Source organism: Dendropsophus ebraccatus, chromosome 8 (assembly GCF_027789765.1).
Source record: "Dendropsophus ebraccatus isolate aDenEbr1 chromosome 8, aDenEbr1.pat, whole genome shotgun sequence".
Taxonomy (NCBI): domain Eukaryota; kingdom Metazoa; phylum Chordata; class Amphibia; order Anura; family Hylidae; genus Dendropsophus; species Dendropsophus ebraccatus.
The window spans coordinates 29,624,100-29,647,140 of NC_091461.1; the positions used below are offsets into that span (position 1 = coordinate 29,624,100).

Genomic DNA, 23,041 nt, shown 5'->3' on the forward strand with positions numbered 1-23,041 from the left:
AGGGTTTATCCACCTAAGAGCTAAAAAATTAAATGCTCCCAAATCTAGCTGGTCTTACTCACCCTTGAGTATTTTGAACCATCACTTGTCTTTGTAGCTGCTGCAATTTTTGAGTTACAAGTTTTTCTAAAAGCCGATCTATATCCAAGATGGCGCCAGCCAGGAAACTACATTTCCAATCATGCATCTCCCTGATTGCTCCGTTTACGTACTCCCCATCCCCCCTTAACTTTCTTTCCTGCCCACTGCTGTCATTACTATTGCATAGTAAACACAGGACTATTTCTTTCACTAATTTTGCATTACTTCCCCCCAGTATGTATTTTATACTAGCTGATGAAGTAGCAGAGCTGAAGTGCGCATGACGTAGCTATATGCTGTATAACAGGCATCTGAGTATGAGAAAAAAACAGGGAAAGGGTGCCAGATAGGTTATACCTGTATATTAGAGGTAGGGTGCTATTGGGAAGGGGGATCGTATATAATGTTGTTTTTGTTACCCAGATAACCCCTTTAAGGGTACTATTACACCAAGCAATTTTCCGACAACTAACGATTAACGATAAACGATCTTAAACGACCGCTAAGGCAAATGACCTGAAATCGTTCGCCCAAGTACACGAAATGATGATCGTTATTTATGATCGTTCTTGCGGTCGTTTAGTCGTCGCTATTGCGTACGTTTCAGCTGTGAATTCTTATTCCACCGAACGATGTGCGAACGATGAGCGAACGATCAAACGATAAAAATAGGTCCGGATCCTATTAAACGATCAACGATTTCTCGTTGGTCATTTAATCGTTACCTGCTATAACACGAAATGATTATCGTTCAAATCCAAACGATTTAACGATTTTTCGAACGATAATCGTTCCGTGTAATACCACCCTAAGAGATGCCAGTCGCATCTTCTTTCTATGGTAGATTAGAAAGAGGTATAGACCACTCTCCAACCTGTTGCAAAACTACAAAAGCAGTCAGCGCCAATTTATTTACCATGTTTCCCTTGATGGAAAAAAGTTGCATGCAGCATTTTTAATTCGGCAAGTTCATGCCGGACCACCGGACATATCTACTACCTACAACTACTGCCCACAACTCCCACCTGTGGCTGTAGCCACAGGTGTGGGAAACAGCAACTGTACGGTTTGTAGGTTGCAAGTATCCGTAACGTAGTGCTCATCTATATATAACAGACTGGGCTCTGCTACATCCACATGAGCAAGGTGAATGGAATCTGTTAGCTTGTTTGCCTTTAATCCGCTTGTGAGTACGTCTGTCTGCCATCCCATTTTCTTTCACATCAGCTTAATTGGCATCGGTTTACTCTGTTTTACTACATCTTAGTCGCCGACTGCTGTTAAATCCTTGCTGGGAGACATTTAATTAAGTGGAATGGTGCCTATTAAATAGCAGCGGGGCTAGTTAAATGATGAAAGGAGGCAAATTAAATAAGATTATGGCATTATTCTCGTCCCCCCCCTCCCCATAATGTCTTTCAGTAAATGACACTGCTGCAAAACCTTTTCCTTGCTTGCCAGCGAGGAGGCATAAAATCTTAGGAGTGGCTGGGAGCATGGCACTTGTTGTTGGGAGCTGTGAGAAGAGGTCGGGACTGTCAGTATAGATTCCTTCTGGTTGACGAATCGTCTGTGAGCGGATCTCATATAAACAGCTTTTCACTGGGATTTCATGCGTGTTGCCAGGACGCTGAAATATTAATGGGATCGGTGCTGCAGCGGGAGGCTACGGGAATCTGACTCCCAGCTTTGTGCATTGCCTTGATGTACGGCGTCGTCACTGAGACTTTATTCACTGCGGTGCTGTAAAGCGATAGAAAGGAATATGGCTGAAGGTGTACTATTTATCCTGGTAATCTAATAGCGTGGCTTTTTTTTATACTCCAGTTACTCTAGGATTTTACTTTTGTGTTATCTATAGATTGTCATTGGAAGGTGTGTGCATAAAGATTGCTCCTGTATAGGTATGTTTTATGTATCAGTTAGGTGGTACCAATAATGGGTGCCCAATCTGCCATTTTTAGTGGATTGGCACCTGTGTATGCGGAGTTGCTGTTCAAAGTAGTGAGAAAGGAGAAGTACAAGAAATAACTGAGCTCATGGTGTGAAAGCTGTACCTGGCACTGTATGGAGGGGTATGACGTGGCTGGCACTGTATGGAGGGCTATGGCATGGCTGGCACTGTATGGAGAGGTATGAGGTGGCTGGCACAGTATGAGGATGGGGTTAGCTGTGTGAGGGTACATGCTGGCACTGTATGAAGGGGTACAACGTGGCTGGCACTGTATGGAGGGGTACAACGTGGCTGGCACTGTATGGAGGGGTACAACATGACTGGCACTGTATGGAGGGGTACAACGTGGCTGGCACTGTATGGAGGGGTACAACATGACTGGCACTGTATGGAGGGGTACTTTGTGGCTGGCACTGTATGGAGGGGCACGAGGTGGCTGGCACTATATGGATAAATACAACGTGGCTGGCACTGTATGGAGGGGTACAACATGGCTTGCACTGTATGGAGGGGTAAGTCTTGGCTGGCACTGTATGGAAGGGTACAACGTGGCTGGCACTGTATGGAGGGCTACAACATGGTTGGCACTGTATAAAGGGGTACAACATGGCTGGCACTGTATGGAGGGGTACGTTGTGGCTGGCACTGCATGGAGAGGTACGTCATGGCTGGCACAGTATAGAGGGGTACTATATGGCTGGCACTGTATGGAGGGGTACTACATGGCTGGCACTGTGGAGGGGTATGACGTGGCTGGTACTGTATGGAAGGGTACAACATGGCTGGCAGTGTATGGAGGGGTACGTTGTGGCTGGCACTGTATGGAGGGGCACGTCGTGGATGGCACAGTATAGAGGGGTACTACATGGCTGGCACTGTATGGAGGGGCACGTCGTGGCTGGCACTGTATGGAGGGGTATTAGGTTGCTGGCACAGTATGAAGAGAGGGTTCGCTGTGTTAGGGTACATGCTGGCACTGTATGTTGGAGTATGACGTAGCTGGCACTGTATGGAGGGGGAGTTAGCTCCATGAGGGTACATGCTGCCACTGTAGTATATTACTTTGTCTACTGCAGTGGTGTGTATTATAAGGAATACTGTAAGTTACTCAGAGACTTCTAATATTCCTATTATATATAAAAGGAGAACTTTATCTTATATAATTCATGTCTGGTTTTATATAAATAAAGTGAAGGTACCATTTGGAGTAGTGAAATTCTTTTTTCACCACCTTGTCGGGGTCAGCGTGCCGCAGTCCTTTCTTCAAAACGCTGCCGGTTCCAACAATCTGTGCGTTTTCTTGATGTGCACCAGCCTGCTTTATATACTGGAGGTAGGCGCACCCAGTGTAATGATATCCCCTCCCCTCGGTGATGCGCCTCTATTAGAATCAGGTCTGGCTGCGTCACCAAGGGGAGAAGTTATTGTTACACTATGGGCACCAGGTCTGCCTCCAGTACATAGAGTGGGCCGGTGCACATGAAGAAAACGGCGCAGATCGTGGGAATTGGGCAGCATTTGAATAAAAGGACCACGTCACCAGGATCACCACGCCAGCAACGTCAAGGTAGTGAGAAAAAAAATTTCACTTCTCCAAATGGTACATTCGATTTAAAGGGGTTGTCCGAACATTAACACTTATCTACTATCCACAGGATAAGTGTATGAGAATGAGAAGATTCTAGAGAACGGGGTCCCAAGTGCTAACTGTCTCCGAATGCTCCCACTTTCCTCCTTTACTCTGTCGGAGGACTTGGGATCCTGTTCTCAAGATCATGGGGGTCTCAGCAGTCAGACAGATCTAAAAGAGAGGATGCAGTTTGCAATCTGACGGTCGAGGAGGTGGATACTTTGAAGTTACATGATACAGTAATAAAATGTATGCAGAAGAGCTGGGATGAAGCAGATGACACAGCAGGAACGGTGGTGGTGAGTACGTATTATATGGGGAAGAAAACATCCCCATACCTGTGTATAGAGATCGGGAGAAATATCTGTTCGTTAAACTATTGTTAAATTGTTGGTAGATATTGAAAGTGTGTGGGCACCATAGGATTAGTAAGGCCACTACTGTTGACAGCTAGACTTCTTCTATCTATATCATTGAAGTCACCTAGTCTTCCCACTATAGTCCAATGGATGGAAATGTTGGATGATCACTACAAATTAGAAGTGCTAAAGGAATCAAGCAATCATACCATATTCCGAAACACCTGGAAACCATGGGCATCCTACTGGTACATTACCATAGATATGCAATCCTTTGCCTAACACACACCTCGTAAGTTCTCGTATCTCCTCCAAAACCATCTGGTCTCTCGGCAAAAACTATAAAGCAAAAGAACTCTAATTTCCCCCCACCCTCAATGCGAAACAAGTCACCGAAACTTGAATGCTTACCACTTCCTCATCTCTTCTCTTGCTTTGTTCAGCATTAACGTTTAACTCCTGCAACAACCTCTGGATGATGTGATGCAATGCATTGTGTGGTTCTATTAGACGTCTATGTGTTTTTCTTGTTCGGGTTTTTATATTCAATAAAGAATATGTAAAAAGAAAGGAAACTTGTAGAACTTTTCTTTCACTGATGTTATGCTATCCATATAATCCACCATGCGAGTCAGATGCACCACTATTATAGCCAGTAGAAAGATGGGCACTAGCTTCGGGGTTTGAACCACTTCCAGGTATATAATCAGTAAAAGAAGGTCCAGTATCACTCTAATAATAAAATACTTGAAGATTTGAGAAGAACAGTAATGTTTCAACCCATCAGTCTTTTTCCAGATGAAATGTTCCAGACCCAGTTGATGGCTTGAAACGTTGCCACATTGATGCAGTAAATCTTCACGTTGAACAATATACAGGCTCGTATCCTTGCCACATTCATTCATTTAGGCAGATCAGACGTTCAATAATGATTATATTGGGTCTCCCAAAGAACCGTATATGCTTAGGAACAGATTGAATGTAACCTCCATTAATCTATGTTCTATATGAAGACAGAGCGGCACCGTTCCCCGGACACCTCTAGTGCTTGACGTCAGGACTAGAATTAACATATACCAAGTAGTCCAGTGTGGCAGGTTTTATTGGAGAACTGCCATGCTGGACTCTTTGTATATTAGACTACAATCAGTTCATTGAAATCAGTGGATCCAGTGGCTGTATACTGTTCTGCTGGTTTGTGCACATTTACCAAAAAATGTAATCTCGAATTAGGTGTGTTATACCTTTGCATTACTATGCTATAATTTAGCATGCATTTTGTGACAGGAGGAGGACGGTTGCATAAGGTCCGGATGGTTAATCTGAATCCAGGACCCGGCCAGGGTTTTTGTTGTGCCATGCTTCTTGTGTCTGTGGGGTAGTTGGAAGGAAATACGGTGCTAAATGGACTAAAAATAAGTGTGAAGCAGAAGGCACATGACTCATGTTATAGTAATCCTGGTCATTTATGCTGGGAACGGCAATGTGCGGAAGTGGTATTGGGTTGGTTTGCTGCCAAACACTTTCGGGTTGCTGACCACTACATTTTATTTTCTTTTTGTAGGACATATAAACTTTGTAAACAATGAGGAATCATCCTACATTTGATGGAGCCTGTAGCCCTTGGTCATCCAGCACAGAAGACATGCCTGATGAGACCTGCTACCTTCCACGTCCTCTCGTCACCATCACTCCTTTACCGTTGAGTCAGGTGAGGTCCAAGCAATGTGGACTTATGACTTCCAGAATCAGCTGCCACTAACCATCCAGCTATAGGAATGCGGCTGCCCAAGAGCATCATGTGGAGCTTCTTCAGGAGCGTTGGGAGAAGGACCTTGTGCAGTTTGCTGGTGGCCGTGGTCATAACCGTATTGGTGGTTGCATCGTATGCACTTTCTGGAGGGAGATCAGATCTGATCCAGGTTCTCTCTGCATCCTTCACGAAAGACTTTGACTTCATCTCCAACCATTCTGCTACAGAAAGACTAAAGGAATCCATAAAGGGGTGTACGCTAAACATTACCGATACCACCCCGTATGTAGAGAACTCAATGTATAGAGGAGAACTCCTCCTGACATCACGACGGATACCAACCATAGCAGAACTAGAGCAATATGAACCTCATGTAAGTGTATCTTGATACATAAAGTTATTTGAGTCCTAAAGCTCGGCCGTCAGACATAGCAGAGCTCTCCCGGTCATATATTCATTAACTCTATCTGGGGAATGTTCTGAGCGTCGGCTAAATTACCAAGCACGGTAGTCATGAATAATGAATGGGTGAAGAGCTGAGCGTTTTGTAGCAGCTGAATGGGTCATCGCTGTATGATTATATAATGTTTGTGCATGAAATTAAAAAGCTTTATGTAACATCATATACTTCTGGGTGAGCGCGTATGTTCATGGCCTTTCATGTCTGCAAATAACGTCCGCCAGGGAATCTACACTCTCCCAATCCAATTTTAATGGTGAAATCACCCACATAATGTAAATTAGATTTTCAGAATCCTATTTGCATGCATTGTGGTTATGTTCAATGTGTGTAGTGAGTGTACAGTGGAGATATATATATATATATATGTATATAATGTATGTATATATATATATATATATATATATATATAATTTGGTGTTAAATACCTGCATCATATTGATATTCTGGGGGAGCTGAGTCCACCTCCACTGCATAGAGCGTCCTGATTTGCATATCTGGAACTAGTGCATAAGGCTGGAACCAGATGGTGGTTTAAAAAATGGACCGCGCAACCTGGATATATGCTCCAATGCCGACAAGGTAGTATAAAACATTTTTTGCACTAATCAATGTGGTACAATGCAATTCTAAAGGAGATACTGTAGCTGTTAGATGAAACACGTCTGTCAGTCCCCTCCCCATACATATCACAGATGTTGAGATCAGGATGGCGGATGGAGTTACACCCACCTGCCCCTGCTATATTGGCGATGTGGAGGCTTTAGATATGTCTCATAACAATCTTTTCTTCTCCTCTTTTAGCTCTTCTCTGTTATACCACATCAGTTCCTCCCCTCATGCCACAGTCCTTGCTGGTACTGTAAATATGACGGAAACCACAGCAGCGATCCCTATAAGACCAACGCCTACTCCTTGTACGCCAAGCGGTTACACAACATATTCGAGGACATGAGGAGAAGGTTCTGGTCGCGGCTTACAGTAAGAGATGCCGGTTACTACAGACTGCGGTGTTTGCCTCACTTCTACATTATTGGGCAGCCCAAGTGTGGCACTACTGACCTCTACGACCGCCTACGACTCCACCCTAACGTCCACTTCTCCGTCATCAAGGAGCCACATTGGTGGACGCGGAAGCGCTTTGGTGAGTGACTCTTCCTGTTTAAGAGATAACATTACACAATTTCTTTTACAATGCAGATTCACAGTTCTGCTAGCTTCAGAGCTGAAATCTCCCAGTATTCATTGCCATTTCTGCAATTGAACAAACTAGTGAAATACAGTCTATAGTGTAAAGACATCTCTGTACTATTGTTAAATGGCATATTGTATAGGGGTTATAGCCCAGCTCTAGAACAGCCTATTGTCCTGTAATGTTGATCCAGAGGAGAAGTGGTGCCGAATGTTAAAATACTATATAGAAGACATGGGGGGACATTTGTTAAGTCCGGCGTTTTCTGTGCCGGACTTAAAAATGTCCCCACAGCTCAGATTTATGTAGAAACTGACTGCCTTTACATAAATCTAGTGCGCGCCGGTGCGCGGCAGGAAACCTACGCTAGCTCAGAGTTGGAGTAGGTTTTCTGCTTATTTTTTTGCTAATCTAATGATGAATAGCGTGGACTCTGAGTCCGCACCCCCTGTTACGCCCCCTCCACACCTCTCCCCGCCCCCCTGGCGTACCTGGCGGAAAGGGGCCAGATGCAAATATTTTATTCGCAAAATGGCCATTTGCGAATACATTTATTCGCATCTGGCCCCTTTCCGCCAAAAAATACACTTTTTTGGCTTGATACATGTCCTCCATAGAATTGATTTTAAGTGAAAAAAAAAATCTTCCCATATCTTCTGTTTTAAGGAATTGTACGATTAAAGGAACCTTTCCATAAGCCGTACCCCTTAGAAGACTACCTGGACCTTTTTGACATGGCAGCCCAAAAAATCCAAGATTTTCACAATGAACATGTAGTGCTGGATTCTGGGCGGATGGATCAGATCCTCATAGGTAGGAGAATGCAGAAGGACAGACACAATGATAGTGAAAATTATATAGAGAATGGTAGAATAATACTGTATGTGTATATGTTATTTTTAAAGGGGAAGCCAGTGCCTCTACCATGTGGGACAACAGTGCATGGTCTTACTTCTATGACAACGTCACCAACACGGAGCCCCCAGTGCTCATCCAGGACTTCATCCATGCCTTCCAGCCAAGGGCCAAGTTCATTGTTATGCTGCGGGACCCCGTGGAGAGGTTACTTTTCTTAATTCTACATCTTGTTTCTAAAATAATTGGGATTTCAAATCATACCACAGAAAATCCAGAAATTGTACATCTTGTGCACAATAATCATTGACTTCCATGACTGGATCTGAACTTCTGTGTTGGTGTATATGCAGTGTTTGGGAGGACTAACTGTTGGCTGCTCACGTGTTTAGGCCATGCTCCCACTCTGTATGACGCCAGCCATTCCGTGACCCGGCCGGGTCACATAACGGCTGGTGTCAGAAAAGATCATCTGGCCGGATGATCTTTACCCCCGCTGAATTAAGATGTGGGCTCCTATCTGTGCGCCTGCATCCGAATCTCTCGCTGCCCAGTGCCCACAATGGAACGCGCGCCCGGAGCCGCTTACTCCATTGTGTGATCTGAAAGGGGTTTCTGCAGCCGCAATTCAATGAAAATGTAAGTTTCTTGCGGCGCCGCTAGGGATCCCGCTGCCGTGTATACTATGTGTATACCCTCTGGCCGGGATTCCATAGAAGGCAGCACAACAACAAATATGCAGCAACGGCCGTGATTACTACGTAGCTTACATAGTATGAACATAGCCTTAAGGTGTAAAGCCATCTTTAGGGTACTAGTAAATGTACCATTTTTTGCCACATGGCTAAGAACCACATGGCAGAAATTACATTTGGTTTTACCCTTAAAGGAAAACCCTTAGCTCCCGATAGCCCCTTACCTTCTTTTACTGGTTCCGGTCATCTGACGCTTGTCCTGCCATTTTTCTGAAATTCAATCTTAAAAATATGCAATGTAAATCGTTTGGAGCACCGGGTGCATTTATCTGTCCCCTGGCCCACCCACCAGCTCAGATGTTCATGCCTATTGATGCATATTCCAGCCTGACTGCTCATGCATAAGTAGGTGTGAGCATCTTAGCCCTTAGTGCGCCAACTGAGTTAATTTGCATATCTTTAGATTAAATTTCACAAAAACCAGAAGACCAGTGTCATAAGAGAAGGTAAGGGGCTGCCAGGAACTATCAGCAGGTTTGTATGCACGAAACCTTTAAAGGGGTTGTTCACCCCCCCCAAAAATTCTTTCAATCAACTGGTGCCAGAGATTTTTAATTTACTTTGATTAAAAAATCTCAAGCTTTCCAGTACTTAGCAGCTGTACGTCCTGTAGGAAGTGGTATATTCTTTCCAGTCTGGAGAGCAGGAAAGGTTTTCTCTGGGGATCTGCTACTGGTCTGGACATCGACAGAGGTGGCAGCAGAGAGCACTGTGTCACACTGGAGATAAAACACCCCTTCCTGAAGGACATACAGCAGCTGATAAGTACTGGAAGACTTGAGATTTTTTAATAGAAGTAAATTACAAATCTCTGACACTTTCTGGCACCAGCTGATCTGAAAGATATTCTTTCATAACTAGAAATATACACATAGGCCATGTTCACACAACCTAAGTTTCCTATTAATAATGACCGTTGTTGCCGATTTGCAACAACAGCCGTGATTAATAGGAAATTTATGTTGTGCTGTCATCTATGGAATCACGGCCAGAGTGTATACACATAGGGGAAAATTTATCAAACATGGTGTAAGCTGCCCCTAGCAACCAATCAGATTCCACCTTTCATTCCTCACAGACTGTTTGGAAAATGAAAAGTGGAATCTGATTGGTTGCTAGGGGCAACTGAGCCAGTTCCACTTCATACCATGTTTGATAAATCTGCCCCATAGTATACACTCGGCCGGGACCGCTAGCGGCCACACAAAAAAGTGACATGTCAGTTTTGTGCCGCCGCTATTCATTGAATAGCGGCCGCACAAGACAGGTCACACAATGGAGAGTGCGGCTCTCTATTGTGTTCAATGGTGAATTGGGATGCGGACACACACAGATGCACCCGCCTCCCAATTCAGCACAAATATAGATTATCCGGCTGGTACTGCAGTATCGGCAGGGATGTTCTTTACTAACACGGGCCGGTTACAGAATGGTTGGGTTTCACGTCCTTAACCAGATTAAGAGCCATTGGCAGCAGTGAACTTTCTAGTGTTTGTGAAGTAGCTGCATGCTGATGGTTTCCAAGTTAGTAAGGAAATCAGCAGATCAGCAGAACACTTGCATGCCTATATGTGTATACTTATTCTGTGCTATACATACTCTGCTACCCCCACCACTTGTTTTGCACAATTACAGTTAAATTGGAGGAAGGAATGGAGAATTCTGTTTACATACAAAATCTCTGCTAAGCGATAAACTTTCTCCGTCCCTTGTGTTTCGAGGTATTTCTGTAATGTGATGATTTCTATACTTAGCTGCTTTGTCATCATGTGATACTTCTCTGTACAGTAAATCAGCAGGAGGCCATTAATATATATTTTTATATTTGGCTCCAAGTCACGAAACCTTTATTAGCCTTTTAGCCCTCTATAGTGTGAATGCTGTCACAGTGTACACAGTTCTTCAGCTCGGCTACATATATGCACGCAACACTTGTTTTTTTTAATGGTAAATCTGAACCTGAAAATGTGTTTGTGCCGAGCTGTGAAGCCTTCCTCTATTCCGTGATGACGCTTCTCTCTCCTCGCAGGCTCTACTCTGATTATTTGTACTTCGCTATTGCAAACAAGTCAGCCGAGGATTTCAACGATAAAGTGAATGAGTCTCTGCAGATGTTTGAGAGTTGCCTGCAAGCGTCCTCCCTGCGCTCCTGTGCCTACAATACCACCTTCAGCAACACACTGCCGGTATGTGATGCCCCCTGGGGGCCCTCTGTTTACACATCCGGGGCCCCCGACATCTGTTCTAATCAGTACTTGGGGAACACGTTGCATCTGCTGCTGCCTCCAGCCTCACAGCGGAGCAGATCTATTCCCTGGATGTCTATGGAACAATTAATTAGGAAATTGCTTTAGTATGAGAACATAGCATTAATATGAGGACATGGCATTACTATAAGAATATAGTGTTAGTTTCAGGCCATAGTGTTAGTAAGAGGACAGAGTATTAGTATGAGAATATAGTCTTAGTTTCAGGCCATAGCTTTAGTATGAGGACATAGCATCAGTATGAGGACATAGCGTTAGTATAAGGACATATCATCAGTATGAGGACATAGAGTCAGTAAAAGGACAGAGCCTTAGTATGAGAATATAGTGTTAGTTTCAGGCCATAGCATTAGTATGAGGACAGAGTATTAATATGAGAACAGAGCGTCAGCATGAGGACATAGCATTAGTATGAGGACAGAGTGTTAGTATGAGGATAAACTGTTAGTTTCGGGCCATAGCATTAGTATGAGGACAGAGCGTTAGTATCAGGGCATAGTTTAAGTATGAGGACAGAGCGTTAGTAGGAGGACATAGTGTTAGTATGAGGGCATAGCATTAGTATGAGGACCTAGCGTTAGTATGAGGGCATAGCATTAGTATCAGGGTATAGTATTAGTATGAGGAGTAGACAGAGCATTAGTATGAGGGCATATTGTTAGTACGAGGACAGAGCGTTAGTATGAGGACATAGCATCAGTATGAGGACATAGCATTAGTATGAGGGCATAGCATTAGTATAAGGGCATAGTATTAGTATGAGGAGTGGACAGAGCATTAGTATGAGGACAGTGTTAGTATGAGGGCATATTGTTAGTACGAGGACAGAGCGTTAGTATGAGGACAAAGCTGTAGTATGAGGACAGAGCGTTAGTATCAGGGCATAGTATTAGTATAAGGAGAGAGCGTTAGTATGAGGACATGAGGCACTCCTGTATTGTCTATGGGGAGGGGAGACATATGCCGATCTAGCTGCGGCTTATCTCTCCCGCAACAAAGGGGTCGGCTGTGTGTCCATCTCACCTGATCCCTATCAACGCCCACATCACCTGTCAGCAGTTGTTTGAGAGAGCACCATACAGCTTAGGCCTTATTCACACGTCCCTTGAAATTGTCCATGGTTGTGAATAATGGTAGTTGGGAAGGAACAAACCTAAATACCACACTGACACTTTATACCTGGGCAGGGCCAGGTACATTTTCTAGTATTGCATGGCTGTATTAGTATAGTGTAGGGATGGGGAAGCTTTGGTCCTCCATGCATGATGGGAATTGTAATTAAGCAAGTTTGAGGGCTGAAGGCTCCCCATTCCTGGTCTTGTGAACTTCCCTCTGTCCTGCACAGACATGATTCAGGGTGTTCCTGTTATATTTAGAAATTTGTATACTCACTTCTTCTATACACTGTCTCTGAAATAGATGCATAGACAGACATAGACCATAATACATTGCTGGGCAGCTCCCATGTTGTGCTTTATGCAGAGATCAAGCTTTTACACTCCAGTGACTGCGCTTTCGGTATCAGGAAGAGCGCATCCAATTCATGACAGCTCCATTATAGTCACAGGCGGAGCCGTGCATTTAACGTTTATAGAAATCCCCCCTCCCCCTATCTTGGCATGAATGTCTTCTCAGGGACAGCTGCCGGCTAGATTGTGTTCCTCGTGCTCGCAGTCTGATATTGGGCGTTTCAGCTGTAATTCAGTACGACGTGCCATTGCAAATAGGTTCACTATAAGTGTAGTAAGTGACATTGTGTTTAGCCTGTATACAGTGTATATACACTAAACCATAGGGTCCTGCTAACCTGATGGAGGCCACAAGAGTGTTGAGCTGGTGTATACTAGTAAACCATAACACCAGACGAGTATGAACTTAAGGTCATACTGTCACACCGCTTACTCAAAGTGCGGTTCTCTGAACCATCCACACTCAATATGCAGTTCTCTGCACCATCCACAAGCTTAGAGGCTGCACATTGGATATATACCTGTATAGCACTTGTCACGTAGTGTCACGTAGGCGGGCCTTTGCGGCAGATGGGCCCCCTTCCCAGCCAGGAGATGAGGACCATCTGCTGTGATGCCTTGCCTTGGTGACACAGTCTAACGCACATTACCGCACATAGAGTAAGGGGGTGACAGTATCACTTATATAGTGGGTTCACACATAACGGATCCACAGCGGATCTCATGAAATCCGCAGCAGATCCCTTCGCTGTCACTTTCAGTAGGATTAGTACATACTCCCAGCGAAACTGTCATCCTGCTGCGAGTATGTACAAGGTAAATCCTGGCTCGACCACAGATCTGATGATCCGGACTGACAGCGTTGGAGGTCACCTGACCCACGTATCGGGCCAGGACTAGAGATACAACAGTGCATGTATATTATGCTACGTTGAATCCATTCATATATTACCAGGAGGAATAAAAGAGGGATTGTGCAATGTGGAGCCCTAAGATGATTTCACAATGTGAGAAATACAAGTATTGACTAAAAGAGACATGTCAGGAGAGCGGACGGGTTCTCTTTATATCTCTACAGTATGTTCTGTATGTTCTTGTTCTTTACCACTATGGATGGGTTTTCCCAGTGTGTTTGTCTGAGGGGCTTTTATCATCCCTGTCAGTGTTTACATTTCTCAGTTCTTTCCCTAAGGGAATTTGTCGAGATCCTGGTAAATCCCTTCCCCTACAAAGCCTATCGCTAGAGACACAGATAAGCTGATGGAGGGGGACGGGATTCCATCGCTGCTCGGGTGTGCACCAGCATTGACAACGGACTTGTCTGTTCTGTAAACATGAGTCTTCTGCTCACGTGAATGGTTCATGAAAGGAATCATTTTTATCATTGATCCTGGGTTATAGTGTGTGCCTAATGATAACTATGTGTGTGTATATATACATATATATATATATATGTACATATATATATATATGCGTTCTACAGGAGGCTAGAGATTAATGAATGTCAGTAGATCTGTCCCCTATTCCCTCTTACTAACCCCTCCATCTCTAGTTACCAATGTTTTCCAACCTGTGGCTTGCCAACTGTTGCAAAACTACAACTCCCATCATGCCTATGGGTGCAGATTAATGGGATACTCCGGTAAAGAACTTATAAAGTTATCTAGATTTGTAATATACTTCTATTTGAAAATCTCAAGTCTTACAGTACTTATCAGCTGCTGTATGTCATGCAGGAAGTGGTGTATACTTCCCAGTCTGACACAGTGCTCTCTGCTGCCACCTCTGTCCATGTCAGTAACTGTTCAGAGTACGAGAGATTTTCTATGGGGATTTGCTGGTGTTCTGGAAAGTTCCTGACATGGACAGAGGTGGCAGCAGAGAGCACTGTGTCAGACTGAAATAATACACCACTTCCTGCAGGACATACAGCAGCTGATGAGATTTTTAAATAGAAGTAAATTACAAATCTATATAACTTTCTGAAGCCTGTTGATTTGAAAGAAAATACAGTGATCAGGACTATCTGTATAACGTAACATGCAGTTAGCTCCTCCTAGTGGTGGTGGTATAAATACAGAATTAGTAATTAGTAATAATGTATTAAAGGGGTTTCCTAGGACTTTTCATGATCTCTCCTCAGTATAATCAATATCATAATGGCAGCTTTGCTAATATATTGGTAATATGATTTTTTTTTTTTTTATATTAGATCCCAGGCTGAAATTGTATTTTTTTTCCTTCAAGGTACGTCTTCAGGTTGGGCTGTATGTGGTATATTTATGGGACTGGCTATCCGTCTTTGACTTGGACCAGTTTCTCATACTCCGTCTGGAAGATCACGCAGCTAATATCACCCAGAGCATGAGGCTTGTGTACAGGTTCCTCAGTCTAGGTGAGTCCGATGCTTGGTCTCATGCTGGGAATTAGAGATGAGCAAATCTACAGTAGGAATGAAGCAAAGTGCTGCCATCCTATCTGCATTCTGCTCATCAGGCTGCAGGCTTTGAAGTCTGCTCCACTCCGTGCCGCTCCTTCCCAGGTGCTGGGAAAAGATAGATCCAGTCCTGGGAAACTGGGAGAAGTTTCCCAGGACTAGATCCATCTTTTCCCAGCACCTGGGGAGGAGCGGCAAAAGACTTTAAAGTCTGCATCCCGATGAGCAGAATAAAGATAGGAACAACGCGCTTCTCTTCGTTTCTACTGTAGGTTTGCTCATCTCTACTGGTAGTCATGAAATCAGAAGCGAATATGCTGTACTACCTGTGCAGCTGCCCAGGGGCCTGGTGGGGGTGGGGTGTCACTGATTCGTACTATTAGAAGTCATGGAAGGGATAGAAGATTATGACGACTATCATGGTCTTTTATGGGGTGGTTTTGTATACAGAATAATGGTTGAAGCATTTAGTGGAATTAGCAGTTGTGTACAGCAGACTAACGTATAATGAATATAATAAAGAAAGGGACAAAAAATCGTGTCAGTCCTAATGCCAAGAATCACAAGCTATAGTCCTCCAGCAAGGATACCGATCTCCTTCCTGGCTCCATCATATTCCTTGTTCTGAGCATAGCTCCCTGTCTCAATCTTGTTCTCTAGCATGCTTCCCCTGCCATTCATCGTCCATTCTTTGGCTCCCCATCTCATTCCCAGACCCGAGCACACCTCCTTATCTATTCCTAGTCCCCAGCATCCCTCCCCATCTTATTCCTAATCCCCAGCATCCCTCCCCATCTCATTCCTAATCCCCAGAATCCCTCCCCATCTTATTCCTAATCCCCACCATCCCTGCCCATCTCATTCCTAGTCCCCAGCATGCCTCCCCATCTTATTCCTAATCCTCAGCATGCCTCCCCATCTTATTCCTAATCCCCAGCATGCCTCCCCATCTTATTCCTAATCCCCAGCATGCCTCCCCATCTCATTCCTAATCCCCAGCATGCCTCCCCATCTCATTCCTAATCCCCAGCATGCCTCCCCATCTTATTCCTAATCCCCAGCATGCCTCCCCATCTCATTCCTAATCCCCAGCATGCCTCCCCATCTTATTCCTAATCCTCAGCATCCCTCCCCATTTTATTCCTAATCCCCACCATGCCTCCCCATCTTATTCCTAATCCCCAGCATGCCTCCCCATCTCATTCCTAATCCCCAGCATGCCTCCCCATCTTATTCCTAATCCCCAGCATGCCTCCCCATCTCATTCCTAATCCCCAGCATGCCTCCCCATCTTATTCCTGGTTCAATATTTTTATTAAAAGGTTTTTGTTATTTACAACATTGTCATTTCGTAGCAATATAGTTGCAAAGAAATAAACAGTACATTTGTACAGTGAACATACATAAAATAACAGGATAAGTTGTGGTACAGTATAGGACTTCAAATCGCAGCAGGTGGTGGTTGCGTGTTATCAGTAGTATGGAGGGTATGGGTTCTAATCAGTGAGGCAATACGAATCAGGTAGAAATAATTGCGAACATTAGAATTGCAAGATAAGCAACAAGCTACATCCTATACTATGTAAATGAAAGGAACAAATAATAGGTAGGAGTTAAACAATAAACAGTAATTAAACAACTAAATAAACAGTGAGTAAACAAAAAGCTGCACCAGCTAACCAATTGGGATATATAATTATGATACTAAGAGCGTATAGGGTTATATAGATGTTATGACTAATGTCGTACTGGGATGGTAATTATTGTGTTGGTGTACAGTCCCAGAGCAAGAGGGTTGTAGGTTCATAGGGGGGGGGGGGGGGGGGGAAGGGTAATGATAGGTCATTCCCAAGGTAGTTCCTGAGGTGAGGGTGTGATAGCAACAATTGCACAGAAGTGGAGAGAGAAAGGAGAAAAGGGGGGGGGGGGGTAGGGAATCCTCACAAGCCACCGTTAGTGTGCAATACAGTATTTGGACTTCATCCAGGGACCCCACTTGGTAACCAATTTACTATATGACATGGTACCAACTGTTATAGCTTTTTCGTATATGAAGGTAGTGTTTACTGCAGTGATAAGTTCTGATAGTGGGGGTATGTCAGTCGACTTCCAGTAGCGTGTAAGGATTAGCCTCCCCAAGAGGAAGAGTTGGCACGTCAGTGGGCGATAGGTCCCCCCATCTTATTCCTAATCCTCAGCATCCCTCCCCATTTTATTCCTAATCCCCACCATGCCTCCCCATCTCATTCCTAATCCCCAGCATGCCTCCCCATCTCATTCCTAGTCCCCAGCATGCCTCCCCGTCTCATTGTTGATCCCCACCATGCCTCCCCATCTCATTCCTAATCCCCAGCATGCCTACCCATCTCATTCCTAATCCCCAGCATGCCTCCCCATCTCATTCCTAATCCCCAGCATGCCTCCCCATCTCATTCCTAGTCCCCAGTATGCCTCCCCATTTCATTCCTAGTCCCCAGCATGCCTCCCCATCTTATTCCTAATCCCCATCATGCCTCCACATCTAATTTCTCGTCCCCAGCATGGCTCCCCGTCTTATTCCTAGTCCCCAGCATGACTTCTGAGTGCGTGGATCCTCTCAAAGAGATGATGTACTTGGAAGATTTAATTGACTAGGGGAGTGCTCTATGATGAGCTATGGGGCCCATATACTTCCACAAGCCCCATCTTCTTTCTGCATTATTCCTAGCTCCCAGCATTGTCTCCTAGCATTCTTGCAACAGGAGACTTTCCTAAATTGCTTGCACAAGAGTAGAAAAACATGCTTGCTTTATTCCCACAAACAGCGCCACACTTGTTCCTAGGTTTTGTATGGTATTGCAGCCTGTCCCATTCACTTGAGTACCAGATGCAACCCATGCACAAGAGTGATTCATTTTATAAAATACAAAAACACCCATTTTTCTAACTTTACACCCCCCTTTAAGTGTTTGAGAAGAGCTGACTTTTTGGTAGGCTTTCAGGTATTTCACTTCTCTCCATCCAGTCAACCTTTTATATTTACTTGTTCTGCACCACTTGTGTTACCGTAGCCAGAGAGAAGAAAGAACTTGGCTTGAAGAGCATACAGGCACTGGTGGTCTGTATTTTGCATTAAATATCATTTTATACGTGCAGGGCCCTTGAGTGTAGAACAGGAAGCCTCCATTACGCACAAGCAAGCCTCGAACAGCCGTCGCCCTGAAGATTGCAGCTTGGGTCCTATGCTTCTTCACACCAGACAGGCCCTGATCGATTTCTATCGGCCCTACAACCAGAAGTTGGCTCAGGTGCTTGGAGACAGAGCTTATTTATGGGAGACGTAGCAACAAGATCGGCTGAATAACTGCTCAAGAATTTTTTTTCTCTGCTGCATGATCAGTTACAAGTACAGGGAAGCACTGACATCTAGTGGCCTGATGTGGGAATTGCATGCATCAGACAGTTGCAAGGGTTAACAGCCCTCTAGTGTTGTCATGCTGGAACTGCATTCAAAGGAATGTGCCAAAAACTGCCAAAAACTGCCAAAAAATGCTGATATATGGCTCATGGACCTCAGTCTCCTTGTTCAGGCGGCGCTGATATTTAATGAACCTGGAAACTAATTTATGTTAAGCATCAATGGACTATTACTGAAATAAAGTGCACTGAATACAAGGATTCTATGAGACAGCAGAAAGGGCTGGACTCGTGGTAGGATAAAGTTCTTAACTCACAGAAAAATATTTTTTCATGCTTCACATGCAAATAAATTAATATTTAAAGTTTGTTGTTTTGTTTGCTTTTTAACCAGCATTTGGGTTCGTAAAGTCTGGACAGTGTCTGCTTTTTTGCATTGATTACCATTGGTTTGTGTATAGTGTTATATTCTGTAGACTATTGTAGTATATGGGATTTGGGGATGCACCCTGCTGAATATACTGAATTTTGAACCTAGTTTGTCCCCAGTTGCAGTTTTGCAATAATTTTTCTATAAAATTTGACAAAAATTTTGCAATCTGCACACTTAAAGGACGGTCACTTAACTCCTTTACTTCATAGCAGATACACAAACCAGTGTTTAAAGGGGTTATCCAGAATTAGAGTAAACAACTACTTTCTTACAAAAGCAGCACCACCCCACAGGTTGTGTGTGGGATTACAGTTCAGCTCCATTCACTTCAGTGGCATGGAGCTGCAAAACCCCACACCCAAACTAAGGACGAGAGTGGTGCTGTGTTTGGAAGAAACAAGAAAGCTGTTGAAAATAATGAAAAAGATTCTAATAATCTTCCAAGGTGTCTTACCAGCACAGAGTGTGGCAAAAGATGTTGGTTGTTCCCAGTCAGCTGTGTAGACCAAGGAGGATATTTAAGTGTCAAGTTAGAAAATTCAAAGCAATGTCTGGGAAATAGATAGCACTCAAATTAAAGGAAAAACAAATGGTTGTAAACAGAAGTCAAAGTGTAAAGTAGAATTGTCTTAGTTGCCCCTAGCAGCCAATCAGATTCCACCTTTCATTTTTCAAAGAATCTATGAAAAATGAAAGGTGGCATCTGATTGGTTGCTAGGGGAACTGAGCCAATTCTACTTTACACCAGTTTGATAAATCTCCCCCAATGTTTTTAACAAAGCTGTAACATATCAGCTGAATAAAATGGGGTATACATGTACAAATGCCAATAGATAACCAGTGCTGACACCTAAACAGTAGAGAACAAGTTTACAGTGGACTAAAGAACAGACTCAGAGTGTGAAGGATTGGATGAAAGTGATACACAGTGATCAATCACCGATCATCACCGAAGGACTAAGATAAAGTTATCCCGTGTTCCTTGCAAGATTTCTATATCACTATTTTATGAGCTGTGGTAATTATATTTTGTTTCGTTTTCTTTTCTAGGTATACAAGTGAGCTGTCAATGTGAATACTTGATGCTCATTTACGGCTGTGCACTCTATGTACTACATGCAGACATATATAACCAATAACAGATCCATCAACAGCAGCTTTGGGACAGTTTCCTTGTAGAAATAGAGATTGTCCATCATTGTACAGTGTCACACTCTAGTGCACTCACTGGGGCTACCATCGCTCCCTTCACATGACAGGCACTGCACCCTGAGAGGTCCTTTCTCTAGCACCCTCCCTGCCATCATCCCTGGTCCTCCTGAACCCCCCTAGGATGTGCGATCATACTTATGGCATATACATATTTGAAGGGCCAATGTGCTTTGCTGATTCTGTTCCTCCTCCAGTCTCCTGGCACCATAGTCTATGGCACTTTACATTCCACCCATTGTGTGAGCAGTAAGGTTCTGTTGTTCCAAGGCTCTGACATGACTTGTTTCCTGACCATTCTCTTTTTATTGCCTTCCCCGACCTACTGCATGTTACATGAGACAGGGAAATTCTGCCTGCTCTGACCTCGGCCAGAGCTTGTCTTTAGCCGCTCTTGTAGTACCATACCTGGATATGTTATCTGAGATCATAGGGAGACCAGTCAAAGATAACACTGTCGGCTGCTAGTAAAAGCGCTAAATGCAGTGAAATCATAGGTGCATTGCCCCCTGAGAAACATGAATATGCGAAAAAGAGCCTGTGGAGCTTTATTTAAGAGTCTCGAAACACAGTACTAGCCAGATATCCCTCTGGGAAGGACCCAGCCAATGGGTGGCTCCTGTAGGCAAACCACCAAAACCACCATATTAAGTGGCCCTATAAGCCAATGTAATGACAAGGAAAAAACCAAGGCCAGGTAACCATCCACAGACAGCTCTTTTGGGGTGTTGCCCCTCATCAGTGTGTAGCAGGGTTCTGGCCAGGTGGGAGCAATGCCTAGTAGAGCCATAAGAGAAACAGATTGCTGATCTCAGGGAGACCAGCCAAACGATAACACTGCCAGCTGCTAGTGAAAGCGCTCAATGCAGTGAAGTCCTAGGTGCATTGCCCCCTGGGAAACATGAATATGCAAAAGAAGAGCCCATGGAGCCTCATTGAAGAGTCTTGAAACACAGGACTAGCCAGATATCCCTCTGGGAAGGACCCATCCAAGGGGTAGCTCCTGGAGGGATATCTGGCTAGTCCTGTGTTTCAAGACTCTTGAATGAAGCTCCACGGGCTCCTCTTTTTTTGAATATGTTATCTGTCACCTTCAGAAAATAAACTAGGGTTGTGACCTGGCAATTTCCTGTGAAGTGGATCTGTGAAGTCCCAATTCCTATACAGGGATTAAAGGGTAAAAACCAGAGGGGGAGATTTTTTTGTGCTGTCTTATGGTAAGATTCTCTCTAGCACTGTATCCAGGGCAGTATTTACCACTAGGCACCAGCGGTCCGATGCCTAGGGGAGCATCTTGCAGGGGGGCAGCACCAGGAAGAAGGAAACAAGTTTTTTTTTTATTTTTTTTTTAGTCTCCCATTCAGACTTGCCAGTAAACTTAGGTATCTTTTTTTTTGTGTGTGTGTGGGGGGTCGCCGTATTGGTCAGGTCTGGTATGGTGGTGTTATCCAGTCACAGTATGGAGGTGTTGTTCAGGTCAGGTATGGGGGTGTTATCCAGTCACAGTATGGAGGTGTTGTTCAGGTCAGGTATGGGGGTGTTATCCAGTCACAGTATAGCGGTATTGTTCAGGTCTGGTGTGGTGGTGTTATCCAGTCACAGTGTGGCGGTATTGTTCAGGTCTGGTGTGGTGGTGTTATTCAGTCATAGTATGGCGGTGTTGTTCAGGTTGGGTGTGCCATTGTTATCCAGTCACAGTATGGTGGTATTGGTCAGGTCTGGTGTTATCCAGTCACAGTATGGCGGTATTGGTCAGCTCTGGTGTGACGGTGGTAAATGTAACGCCTGGAGCTGTTACCTTCCAATCTTGTGGTGAGAATTCCTTCAGACAATATGCAGACGGCTCTAATCATTGATTCAATGTGGAAATTTTTATATGTTTTAAGTAATTAAAAACCATGAAAAAATGTGATTCAGGGTGCCTTCACACCTACCATATCCGCAGCGGATTTCACCCTGCAGATTCACAGCAAAATCTGCTGCGGATCCAGTGCCATTCATGCCTATGAGAGCACATACTTGCAGCGGGATTGACATCATGCTGTGAGTATGTGCGTTAACCCCCCCGCCGCCCACAGCCCACCGCAGAGAGCATACATTACCTGCCTCGGTGATGTGGCTGCATGTCAGGCTCCCGTCTCTGGTCCCACTCAGCCAATCAGTGCTGCCATACTTACTGTAACAGAAATGTCTATGCTGTGCCAAAGAGCTACAGCTACTGTACAGTCACATCCTATTGTGGTGCCCTGAAATCATAGACCACAGGTGTCAAACTCAGGCCATACATACAGTAGTACCTCCGTGTTCAGGCGTTTCAGGGTTTGAACTGTTCAGTATTCGAACGAAGATTAACCTGGATGTTATGTCCGGAACTTAAACTTTGCTCAGTATCTGGCCAAACGTGTTTTGAGTGGACGTAAGGAGAGCGGGGGCTTGGCTCTGTCCTAACCCCTTGACAGATTTCTTCCATCATAGGAAGGACAAGCTCTGGGCAAAATAGGAAGTTGCTCTTTCTTCGACCAAACTCGCACAAATACCTAAACAGGTGTTTAGGCTACCCAAACAGGTGTTGACAGGCGAGATGACCCACGCGCTCCCACATGTCTCTCAAGTATTAGCCCAAGTAGCCTTATGCTACGTATCTAAGCTTGGCCTTCTTTCCCTGAATGGTCCAATGACCCCCCCGCTTACAGAACGCTCTTTTCCCACCAGCGCTCCATAAATCCTCTTTGGGGGTTCCCCGATCCCCTAACCCTCTCCCTATGTACAGAAGGCTTGGCCCTTAAGTCCT

General features: G+C 44.4%; 1 protein-coding gene across 2 annotated transcripts in view; it reads left to right on the forward strand.

The window, feature by feature from the left end:
* Positions 1–18,721, forward strand: part of CHST15 (carbohydrate sulfotransferase 15) — a 30,883-nt gene extending 12,162 nt beyond the window's left edge. Inside the window, exons 1-8 of one of the 2 annotated variants that reach the window (XM_069978955.1) lie at positions 1,642–1,873; positions 5,589–6,150; positions 7,042–7,381; positions 8,096–8,242; positions 8,335–8,491; positions 11,069–11,225; positions 15,023–15,170; positions 18,348–18,721. In XM_069978955.1, coding sequence (XP_069835056.1) covers positions 5,803–6,150; positions 7,042–7,381; positions 8,096–8,242; positions 8,335–8,491; positions 11,069–11,225; positions 15,023–15,170; positions 18,348–18,535 — 1,485 coding nt within the window. In that variant the 5' untranslated portion in view covers positions 1,642–1,873; positions 5,589–5,802 and the 3' untranslated portion in view covers positions 18,536–18,721. Of the gene's footprint in view, positions 1–1,641; positions 1,874–5,588; positions 6,151–7,041; positions 7,382–8,095; positions 8,243–8,334; positions 8,492–11,068; positions 11,226–15,022; positions 15,171–18,347 lie in introns of those variants that run through there. The other variant, XM_069978954.1, reaches the window with a different exon arrangement.
* Positions 18,722–23,041: the final 4,320 nt, after the last annotated feature.